Source organism: Meles meles, chromosome 7 (genome assembly GCF_922984935.1).
Source record: "Meles meles chromosome 7, mMelMel3.1 paternal haplotype, whole genome shotgun sequence".
NCBI classification, from domain to species: Eukaryota; Metazoa; Chordata; class Mammalia; order Carnivora; family Mustelidae; genus Meles; species Meles meles.
The window spans coordinates 139,471,322-139,483,687 of record NC_060072.1 but is presented as its reverse complement, the minus strand read 5'-3'; the positions used below and the strand labels follow the sequence as shown (position 1 = coordinate 139,483,687).

Below are 12,366 nucleotides of genomic sequence, written 5' to 3'. Positions count from 1 at the left end.
ATGAAGAAGTTTTTTTCTTTCGGGATGGGGAAGGTGTGTTCATCCCTGACCTTTCGCAGGGAGGTGGTGAATGGCTTGGGGGCCCCGGTTGACAAGAATGAAGAAGACAACAAGCCCCAGCGCCGGTATAACATCCGAATGAAACATCTCAAAAAGATCCACAGAGCTGCTGTCATGGGCAACATATTGAGATTGCAGCAGTTGCTACTGCTTGGGAAAGACGTGAATAAAAGAGACAAGAAGAAACGGTAATAGGGATGTAAGGGCATGGTTAGCCAGAGGGAGTCATTTTGTGTTTATGTAGTGAACTTAGATTTACCCTGCCCCCCCCCCAAGAGGAACTCACTTGCAAAGCCTAGATACAAGGGCGGGTCAGGCCAGGTGAAGACATCCAATCAGTGGGGCCCTACTGTATATCCACAAGGGTAAATTGAAATTCAATTGGCTACCCGTGTGTAATCTAGCAGTTTTCTCTGTGTGTGCAGACCTAGCATGACTGTGCAGTTTTCTCTGTGTATTGCAATCTCATTGGCCACCTGTGTATAGCCCAGCTAAACTACCTCTATAGAAGTTAGTCTGTGAGGCTGGGAGGGGTCGCTTTTTTTCCAAGAGACAGCCCTGATCAGTCAGTTTGGTTCTTGATGCTTGGCATGAAATAAAGCTTTGCTTGACCTTCGCTTTGTACCAGTCTCGTTCCTTTGATTACGGACCCTAACATTGGGAGCTCATCCGGGATCAAATGATGAGAACTGAGCCAGCATCAGAATTTCTGGGAAAAGCCTCCGGACGTAAGATCACGGGATCCTGTCTGTCTGGTTGCGGAGCTCCAGGGTATGGCCCACCGGGGAGAAGCTGGACACAGCCGTGCTCCCCAGGGCTGGAGTGGATGCAGGGACACTCCTTCCCTCCACTGGTAGATCGCCAGGGAGTTCGAGTCCCCCTAGGCAGTCAGGGGGTTCGAGTCCTCTTAGGCAGGTGGTCAGGGGGTTTGAGTACCCCTAGAAAATCCTCACCTGTGGCAGGACCGCTGGGCCTGCAGTTGTCTTTGTCTTGTCTTTTTGTTGTCTGTTGTGTTGTTTTCTGTGTTTGAAGAAATGGGGCAAGCAGAGAGTGAGGGGATTCTGACTTTTAATGGCTATAACTCGAGCCAACTGGGGTTAGTCTAACTCAAGACAGAGACTTTAAGGAGTATCCCCAAGCAGCTGCTGAAACTCTTTTTGTTTTGGGGACGTTCCTGTCTTCTCTGGCCCGATGTGGACTGCCTAGCCCCTCCCCGTTGCTGGCAGGAGAGCATGGCGTCTAAAGTGGAGTGGGCCCAGATGGAACGTGAAATCTGATAGCAAAGAGGTGACTAAACTGATGGCTAATTGTCTGTCTCAGGGTATTAATGGGTAATTGTTAAAGTAGCTCTCAAAGTCTTTGGTAACCTGAAACTGTGAAGGTTTGAAGGTTTGCTTGAATGGCAAATGGAATTAAATTTGTTGGTCATCTAGGTCTTAACCAAATGGGATAAAATGCTAGAGCGTTGGTTGCTGGAACTGGGTTTGTGCTTTTGAAATCTGCTGGTAAACATGTTTTGTACTTAACTGATTCATAAATTTGCCTTCTAAGCATTATCTTGTAAAATGACTTCTGCCTTAAAGGAAATTCATATGGGAAGACTTTCAGGACAAATACAGGTCTTTGATATGTTAAAATCCTGGAACTGAAATGGGTAAGAATTTCCAGAAGTAAAAGCTGCATTGGGACTAAACCAGAATTAGTAACATGGAACTAGATGAACTGAAAGATTGTAATGTTGTATCTCTTGATGTTTTGTCTTATTTTAAACATTACTGGTTCTGTAATGTTTGCTCTTCCAGGCTAGGGAAACTTTTTCTTAAGTTTCCTGTAACTTACAGAGATGTAAAAGTAGTCATTTGTAAACAAATCAAGGTATTCAACTCTTTCTATCGGAACCCTCTGAAACCAAAAGGTCTCAGTCAGTATTCTTTCTTCCATGGCAATCAGTCATTTGCATAAGTTCAGTAAGAATCTGTTCTCCTTGTAACAGGACACCATTGGAAACACTGGTTATTTTACCAAGGCTTTGACTGGAATGTCATATTTGAAAAGACTCAGATATGACTAGACAGCTTAAAAGAACTAAAGTTGACTTTATAAAACTTGGAACCGAAAAGCCTTCATTATTTTAGTCCTTTTTCCCCATAATGCTTTCAAGAACTAAAATTTATTGAAATGCCAACCATGTGACTAGAACTGCAGTATAATTGTTGTATGTATATACCATTATTTCATTTAACGTAAGGCACATTGATTGTGTGATGCCCCACCATTTTATATACCAATAAGAAATCTTAAAAAATTCTGTCAATTATAGTTGTAAGACATTTTGAATTATAAATCACATTCCAATGTCAGAGATACTAAAAGGTGACAAAATGAGCCTCCTAGAATCATTGAGATATAGTATTCTTGTGAATATTTAAAACATATCTGAGAAGTAGGCATAATTGTATCACTTTACCTAATGGGAGTGTTGTCTTTATATAATAGTAGCAATAGTAATAGTTATAATAATAATATGTAACAAACTTTGCATAGATCTTCATTTAAGCATGGTGACGAGGTCCTGTGAGATAACTATTCTTTATTTATTTTTTTAGTTTTTAGTAATCTCTATAGCCAACATGGGGCTTGAATTCATGACCCTTGAGATCAAGAGTCACATGACCTTCAAACTGAGCAGGGCAGGGGACATAAGATAACTATTTTTATCTCCATTTTTTTTGATGAGGAAATTGAGGATAAGGCTGAGCCATAACTATGAAGTGACAGAGTTAAGTAGGATTAAACCCAGGTTGAGCTGAACCCTGAGGTCACGCTCTACCAAGTCAGATAGCCGCCTCCTCTACTAGTATGGTGAATAATCACTGATAAATATTGTACTTTCTTCAAAAGAAAACTAAATGTTTGTTTTTGAGTCAAAGGAATAAGATGCTATTTAATGTTTACAATTACATGAATTAATTGCATGTTTTGAAATAGTGCACTATAATTTCCTAAAACGTTCTTTCACTTTCATAGGACTCCTCTTCATCTGGCCTGTACTATCGGCCATGCCGACATAGTGACTCTTCTTGTAGAGAAGAAATGCCAGCTTGACCTCTATGATAGAGAATGTAGGACTCCTCTAATGAAGGTGTGTGGTAGCAGCTGTGTCTGCCTGCGATGGATTTGATTTAGTTACTTAGAATGAAAATTTATTGCAATTAAATGTAACTAATTGGTGAAAACTATGGCATGCTTGCTTTAAATTCCTAGAATTTACACTCTGTTTCTTGGTATACTACTGACAGGCTGTACAATTTCAAGAAGAGCCATGTGTAACTATTCTTTTAGAACACGGTGCTAATCCAAATCTTACTGATAATTTTGGCAATACTGCCCTCCACTATGCTGTTGCTGGTGAGGACACGTCAATAGTAGAGAAGCTGATTTTATACCATGCAAATATTGAAGCAAGAAACAAGGTACGTCAACTTTATTTATAAAGTATTTGAAATTTTAAAACCTGTATATAAATTTTTTAGCCACAAAACATTTATTTACATATTTATTCATATATGTAATAAATACTAAATACTGAATTTTATACATCAAGTCCTGTCACCATGGAAACAACTCCAAAACCAGGGTAGGGAGGACTAGAGAATGACGATGCCCACAGAAAGGGCAGAGTTCTGTTTCCCAGCCACCCTTCCACCCCAGAAGGAGAATCTTCCCATTAGTTCTTGGGAGTGGCTGGTGGGCTCAGAGCCCACAAAGGATTGAAGGCCTGGAGGGGAGTGAGGTGATGATGGAGGCTGGGTGCTGTGCAGGGACTTAGGAAATGAGTGCTGCTGGGAATGGGTGGGAGACCATGACCCAGTAGGGTAACTTGGGTGAGTGCAAGTGGGAGGAGAAAGCAGCAGGTTGCAGTCCCTGGGCATTCCAGGCCCCAAGGTTCTGAAGATGAGAGCAAGGGGATCGGGTCATGACATCCTACAGCGGCATCTAGTTGTGCTCATAGCCACTCTGCCTGCCATGCACCGCATTGGGGTCTCCCATTTCCCAGAGTAGTTCCTGCTCAGCATTGTGTAGGTCCTCAGGGGGGTAGTAGCTGTGCGTGGGGAGTAGTGGAGGACCGCGCTCACTATTGCACTTGTTATTTCTTTGACATGCATTACGTCCTACCACTCTCCTTAAGGAAGCACTGTTGGTTGACATAGGTAGGGTCAATTTTTTCATATGTAGAAGCTCGAGCATTCCCTGAATGAAAATATTTTGAAATAACTTAATTGTCTAAGATTTCACTTTTTTTAAAATTTTTTTTTTCTTGAGTGTACTTTTTAGAAATACATTTTTGTAGGGACTGTAAAGAAAGAAAGCAGGAAGAAAGCACATATACAGACTTATAAGAAGAGAAGCATGTTCTTTACATAGCAAGAATTTTCATGCCTTGACTTCTAACCCAAGTAGTAATTCTGAGTAATTTTACATGGAATATGCCTTATTCTGCTCTAAGACCATGATCTAGTTATAGAGATAGAGAAGTGATCTTTGTCTCTATGATTCAGTTGATATTGATACTAGTTTTGATACATTTTCATTCTTAAGTGCAGCAATTATCTACAATTGATTATAGTTATTAAGTTTTAGTTGACCCAAGTGTTGGTTTTCTTCAAGTTTTGAAAAAAGCCGGCTTTGGCTAACAGTGCTGTAAACTGTCAAGTCAGTTATTCAGTTTTAAGATTTCACTTTAATGAACTTTTTTTAAAGAAAGATTTTATGTATTTGAGAGAGAGAATGAGAGAGAACACACATGAGTAGGGAGGAAGGGCAGAGGGAGAGGGAAAAGTAGGGAAGCCTGATGCAGGGCTGGATCCCAGGACCCGGAGAACATGAACTGAGCCAAAGGCAGACGCTTAACTGACTGATCCACCCAGATGCCCCAGAGCTGCTGTTTTAATTCAGAGTCCATCTCCTTAGTGACCCATTTGGAGCAAGAGTGCTTTATGTTGACATCTGGGATCCTGATACCGTTGATAGAAGAGAATCAAGCATGTTGGTATAACCTGGAGAAAACCTTCACCTTTATTGGAAACTCTCAACACTGTATCCCTGAAACTCTAATTTCTAAAATGTTAATGTTTGCCATGAGAAGTATTGTCAAATGGGGATAAGCAAATTTAAACAGATTTCTTTTGCGCTAGAGATATAGTGCAGTTCTGTAATATTTCTCAAACACAGAGGATCATTGAATCTTTCTATTGAGGCAGAATCCTCACTTTCCAGCAAAGTATCTATTCTTTGGGATATAATTTAAGAAACACTACTCCAGAGATAATCATTTAGGCTGTTAACTCAGTAAAAGTACTTTAAGCTTTTAAAGCTATATTTTAGAGTTTGGAGGTATAGAGATAAAAAGTAGTCCCATCCCTCAAGAAGCTCTTGGTCTCGATGGGTGCAATAAAATAAGTGGAGTATACAACGATAAATGCTGTGATCGAAGCCGAGATTCTTGGAACCAGTCGATGTTTGAAGTAAGTTTTGGAGAATGAGTACAGTTAATCTGTTGAAGAGGTGGAGGAGGGCTATTTAACTTAATTTAATTTATTTTATTTTTAAAAAAATTTATTTATTTGAGAGAGTGAGAGTGGGAGAGAGAGCAGGAGCAGAGGGGTGGGGCAGAGGGAGAAGGAGAAACTGACTCCCCACTGAGCAGGGAGCCTGACCTGGGGCTGGATCCCAGGGCCCTGGGCTCATGACCTGAGCTGAAGGCAGAAGCTCACACTGAGCCACCCAGGCCCCCTGAGAGGGGCTATTGTAAAGAGAAGGAGCAGCTGTGAAAGCAGGGGGTTAGGGGACGTGGGGGGGGGGTGGGGAAGATGGGGGAGTGAGAGTATTTATATATGTGTTTAAGGTTAGAGGATCCTTTATAGGTTTTAAAATTCAGTATGGAAATACGTAATTTTGTAAATTATAAATTGTTTTTACACTTTAACAGTTCAAACTCACACCGTTTTTACTTGCTGTAAATGAAAACAAACACCAAATGGTGGAATTGTTAATTGGAATAAAAGCAGATGTACACGTGGTTGATGAGTCGAAAAGGTACAGTAGTTTTTTTTTAAACCTTATATTGTTCTAGTGTGGTAACATTAAGTCAGATTAACTTAATAAGAAGAAGATTAATTTATAATTATATAGTGAGAAATGTCGACATGTCATCAGTTAGGCCTAAAACAATTATTCTGACAGGGCAACATGAAGAACAGTATGCGGCAGAATTTATATTCCTTCATATCATTGATTGATGTGATCTGTAGGCTTTTATTTTTCTGCCATAGGATTTTATGTTAGTTAAATGGGTTTCATATTAGTTTTATTATAAAGTGTAGACTCCTTTTATTTTATGACACAATACTGAACTTCTTAACCCTTTTGTATTTTTTTGGAAACTTCTACTTCATATATATTTTCCTTAAAAGATGCATATTAAACATAAATAGGAGTTGTTTTATCTTTTGGATGACTCGTTGCTTTAAATTTTTTTTTTTAAAGAATACTGATGTTAGATGATCCCTAAGTGATTATTAATTACTATTACCAGATAGTGTGGGCTTATCATCCTTTTTCATGTTCAGTATATATATATATATATATATATTTTTTTTTTGTTTGTTTGTTTGTTTGTTTGTTTTTATTGGTAAGGGTCGAAGGATGAAAGATAACTTTAATTGAATAGATTTTTCTTTTAGTGAGGACAAATCATAGGTTGGTGATAAAGAGAAAAGAGATGGACTTTAGATAGACACAAGACTAGGTCTAATTCCTTTCCTACTTGCTGGGTATGTGACTTTGGGAACATTACTTATCATCACCAGCTACGTTCTCTGATATGAGAAGGAGGATAATATATCCTTCAAGGGTTGTTGTGTGTAAATAATATCTTATATATATAGTATTTAATTTAGTGCCTAATACATGCTTATCTTAGTATCATTAAATGCAACTATGACTCTTTTATTACTATTAGTATGAATGCTGTTATTTTAAGCCTGCAAGTAGCTTTTATTTTTGTATTTTTTTGTATTTATTTATTTATTTTCAGGGTAACAATACTCACTGTTTTTGCACCACACCCAGTGCTCCATGCAATACGTGCCCTCTCTATTACCCTCCACCTGGTTCCCCAACCTCCCATTCCCCACCCTTTCAAAACCCTCAGGTTGTTTTTCAGAGTCCATAGTCTCTCATGGTTCATCTCCCCTTCCAATTTCCCTCAACTCCCTCTCCTCTCCATCTCCCCATGTCCTCCATGTTATTTGTTATGCTCCACAAATAAGTGAGACCATATGATACTTGACTCTCTCTGTTTGACTTATTTCACTCAGCATAGATGTGGTACATATACACGATGGGGTATTATGCCTCCATCAGAAAGGATGAATACCCAACTTTTGTTTTTTTATTTTTAAAGATTTTATTTTTTTGAGAGAGAGAGCGCACACGAGCATGAGCAGGGGAAGGGGTTAGAGCAGGGAGCCAGATGTGGGGCTCAAATCTAGGACCCCAAGTTCATGACTGAGCTGAAGGCAGATGTTTAAATGACTGAGCCACCCAGGCACCCCTGCAAATAACATATTCTTAAAAAAGATTTTATTTATTTATTTGACAGAGGGATCACAAGTAGGCAGAGAGGCAGGCAGAGAGGGAGGGAAAGCAGGCTCCCCACTGAGCAGAGAGCCCGATGTGGGGCTCAATCCCAGGACCCTGAGATCATGACCTGAGCCGAAGGCAGAGGCTTAACCCACTGAGTCACCCAGGTGCCCCCCTGCAAATAACTTTTTATACAGACCTGTCCTCTAGAAGGCTTGGGAAGTACACTGAATCAGCTTAAGGAAGAAATGGGGAATTCTTTTTTAAAATCTTCACTTCTTCAGTTAAGTGACCTCAGCACAATTTCTTGTTCATCAAATGACTTTAAACTAGCAATTTCTACTATCATACCCAGGTGGGACAAGAGGCTTCTTTTTTGTCCTTTAATTTTAGCCATGGATGTAATTTACAAAGATAAACACTTGACTGTGTTAGTGGTCAATTCTGTACCAACAGGCAAGATATTAACCTGGTAAAGTATATGAAATTTGCTGTTTAGATAACTCTGAGTTCCTAAGGGTGAAGTTATGTCTCTGTTATTTTAGAACAGCCCTCATGCTTGCTGCAACTTTTAAATCTCCAGATGTAGTCAGGCTTCTTCTTCAGAAAGGTGTTAATCCCTCTTCTTGAGATGAATGTGGATGGACGGCAGAAGACTATGCTGTTCTTGGGCGCCTGGGTGGCGTACATTAAAATGTTAGCTATCACTAAACTGAAGTTTGAAATAATTTAACTCTTAGTTCTTATGCAACGGATGAGAGTTCGTAGTTTGATTCTGGCAATTTTGGGACCGCAGTGAGTTAGCCCACATCACTTGCCAGAAACCAAGACAAAGGCTAGACTAGTCAGCATTAGAAATGAGTGCAGGATATTTTTTTTTTTTTTTTTTTTTTTTTTTTTTTTATCTCAGGACTATTGAGACCTTTATCTTTAGGGATCCTAACTGTATCTGTTTCATTCCAAGGATAACTGTTATACATGGGGTACAAAGAATGTTACATTTGTGTTTTTTTCCTTCCTGCCTCCCTGCCTCCCTCCCTTCCTCTCTTCCTCCTTTCCTTTCTTTGTAGATTTTATTTATAATTATTTCAGAGAGGGACAGAGTAGTGACAGAGGAGGAAGCAGATTCCCTGCTGAGCAGGGAGCCTGACGTGGGGCTCAATCCCAGGACCCCAAGACCGTGACCTGAGCTGAACGCAGATGCTAAACCAAGTGCCAAGTGAACCACCTAGGTGCCCCAACATCACCTCTTCCCCCCCCCCCAACTAGTTACTTGGGTCCCAAGATGTTCAGTTTAGTAGCAAACCTTATACTTTCTCTTGAGAGTTGTCTCCTATTCTTTCCCCCTTGAATTTTCCAAGAACCTAGGGAGTTCCCTAAGACCAAAGAGACCATCCTCTTTTGCAAGTCATTTGGAGGGGAGAAAGGACATTCTTATCATTCCCTTGTTTCCTTTGATTCTATTGGTGCAACATTGCTGTGTGGTGCCTTGGTGACTCAGTTGGTTAAGCAACTGTCTTTTGCTCAGGTCATGATCCTGGAGTCCCAGGATTGAGTCCCCCATCTGGCTCCCTGCTCAGTGGGGAGTCTGCTTCTCCCTCTGACCCTCCTTGCTTTTATGTTCTCTCTCTCCCTCTCTCATTCTCTCTCTCAAATAAATAAATAAATAAATAAATAAATAAATAAATAAATATCTTAAAAAAAGAAAGAAATAAAAATAAAGAATTTACTTTTTGAGAGAGAGAGAGTGAGAGCATGAGCAGGGGGAGGGGTTAGAGCAGGGAGCCAGATGTGGGGCTCAATTCCAGGACCTCAAGATCATGACTGAGCTGAAGGCAGACGCTTAAATGACTGAGCTACCCAGGCACCCCTGCAAATAACATTTCATACAGACCTGTCCTCTAGAAGGCAATTTTATTTTTCTGCAGTCTGGTTATGATTGACCTTTGCTCCCAGGATGCCCTTGCTGATCCACATTCCTCAGTCTTCATGGTGATCCACAATGAGACTTCAAAGTTACAACATTTTTTAGTTTACGACATATGCTTGTATGTTCAGCTGCTATTCCAAGGTACCAGCACCCTGTTCTGGCCGCTAGGCCCCCTGGCTTTAGCCACACACACCCTTCCCTTCAGTCAAAAGCCTTACATGAAGCCCATATGTTAGCACAGACCTTCATAATGAAGTATCCCTTGAGGATTTCGCTTGTCTATCCTGCTAGCAGATGGTAGTTGGGACCCTTCTAAGCTGTTAAAGAGGTTCAAATAATGCTACAGGAAGAGCCTGGACTTTCCTTTCTCCTTTGTTACTAGGCCTATATCTCAAGCCTGCTTTAAATTCCGGGGAGTGCCTTTTCTTATGAGGTGATGAAAGGTCTCATACTGCGCTTCCCAGAGTAGTGGGCATCACCTTTCCTGAGAGGCCATGTTTTGGGTATAATATTTCATTAAATCCCTTAACAACCTTGTGAAATAAGGCAGAAAGATGCCTGTTTTATAGAGGAAGACTTGGAGCCAGAGAGAAGTGGCTCGTCCGAGAGCAAATAGCTGTGGTTATAGAGTTAGGACCACTTGAGTTCAAGACATGTTCCATTATGGCAAGCTAACACTACTAATTGCTCAGTTACTACTTCAGACTGGTTCACCTTACTTTGAAGTATATGGGGTAATTTAAGTTTTGATATTAGCTCTGATATTATTCAAAATGCTCTTATGAATTTGATATATTTGGTAAATGTTTTTCATATCAGTATTAAAATAGTAACATTGTTTATCACCCTTTTTATATGTAGCAATCACCAAATAATTGCCAAATATACAGAAGGAAGACTTACAAATTTTTCGCAAAATAGCAATCCAGGTAAGACTTTTCAGAGTGAAGTGCTTTTGGTGGACACATAGATGAAGTCAGAGTAAGGAAGTTTTGTTATGAAAGAGCAGTGGGAAAAAAACCCCAATGTGTAAATTGTATAAGCTCACTTTCTTGCTTTCTTCCTTTCTCTTTCTCTCTCTCTCTCTTTCTCTCTCTTGCTCTCTTGATTTTACTTATTTATTTGACAGAGAGAGAGAGAGTGGGAGAGCACAGGCTCTCCTGTGGGACAGGGAGAAGCAGGTTTCCCACTGAGCAGGGAGCTCAATGTGGGACTCAATCTCAGAGTCCAGGGATCTTTACCTAAGCTGAAGGCAGGTGCTTACCCAACTGAGCCACCCAGGGGCCCCTATTTTTTTTTCTTTCTTAATATCTTTATTTTTTAAATTTCTTTTCAGTGTAACAGAATTCAATGTGTATGCACCCCCCCCACCCAGTGCTCCATGCAATACATGCCCTCCATAATACCCACCACCAGGCTCCCCCAACATCCCACCCCTGCCCCTTCAAAACCCTCAGTTTGTTTCTCAGAGTCCATAGTCTTTCCTGGTTCATCTCCTCCTCCAGTTTCCCTCAACTCCCTTCTCTTCTCCATCTCCCCATGTTCTCCATGTTATTTGTTATGTTCCAGAAATAAGTGAAACCGTATGATAATTGACTCTCTCTGCTTGACTTATTTCACTCAGCATAATCTCTTCCAGTCCCGTCCATGTTGCTACAAAAGTTGGGTGTTCATCCTTTCTGATGGAGGCATAATACTCCATAGTGTATATGGACCACATCTTCCTTATCCATTCATCCATTTAAGGGCATCTTGGTTCTTTCCACAGTTTGGCGAACGTAGCCATTGCTGCAGTAAACACTGGGGTACAGATGGCCCTTCTTTTCACTACATCTGTATCTTTGGGGTAAATACCCAGCAGTGCAATTGCAGGGTCATAGGGAATCTCTCTCTTAATTTCTTAAGGAATCTCCACATTGTTCTCCAAAGTGGCTGCACTAACTTGCATTCCCACCAACAGTGTAAGAGGGTTCCCCTTACTCCACATCCTCTCCAACACACGTTGTTTCTTGTCATGCTAATTTTGGCCATTCTAACTGGTGTAAGGTGGTATCTCCATGTGGTTTTAATTTGAATCTCCCTGATGGCTAGTGATAATGAACATTTTTTCATGTGTCTGATAGCCATTTGTATGTCTTCATTGGAGAAGTGTCTGTTCATGTCTTCTACCCATTTTTTGACAAGGTTTTGTGTGTGCTGAGTTTGAGTTCTTTATAAATCCTGGGTACTGTCATTTGCAAATATCTTCTCCCATTCCATGGGTTGCTTCTTTGTTTTGTTGACTGTTTCCTTTGCTGTGCAGAAGCTTTTGATCTTGATGAAGTCCCAAAAGTTCATTTTCGCTTTTGTTTCCTTTGCCTTTGGAGATATATCTTTTTTTTGTTGTTGTTGTTTTTTTTTGGTTTTTTTTTCCATTTTATTTATTTTTTCAGCGTAACAGTATTCATTCTTTTTGCACAACACCCAGTGCTCCATGCAAAACGTGCCCTCCCCATTACCCACCACCTGTTCCCCCAACCTCCCACCCCTGACCCTTCAAAACCCTCAGGTTGTTTTTCAGAGTCCATAGTCTCTTATGGTTCGCCTTGGAGATATATCTTGAAAGAAGTTGCTGTGGCCAATGTCGAAGAGGTTACTGCCTATGTTCTCCTCTATGATTCTGATGGATTCCTGTCTCATGTTGAGGTCTTTTATCCAATGCGAGTTTATCTTTGTGTACGGTGTAAGAGAAT

The 12,366-nt window shown here is 40.4% G+C and overlaps 1 protein-coding gene across 1 annotated transcript in view; it reads left to right on the top strand.

The window, feature by feature from the left end:
* The window catches only part of LOC123946521 (ankyrin repeat domain-containing protein 26-like), a 180,633-nt gene continuing 168,267 nt past the window's right edge, over positions 1 to 12,366 (top strand). The window contains 7 exon segments of the mRNA XM_046011883.1: positions 1 to 248; positions 3,088 to 3,202; positions 3,360 to 3,533; positions 6,050 to 6,156; positions 8,250 to 8,383; positions 10,286 to 10,289; positions 10,496 to 10,563. Of these exon segments, the coding sequence (XP_045867839.1) occupies positions 1 to 248; positions 3,088 to 3,202; positions 3,360 to 3,533; positions 6,050 to 6,156; positions 8,250 to 8,383; positions 10,286 to 10,289; positions 10,496 to 10,563 (850 nt within the window).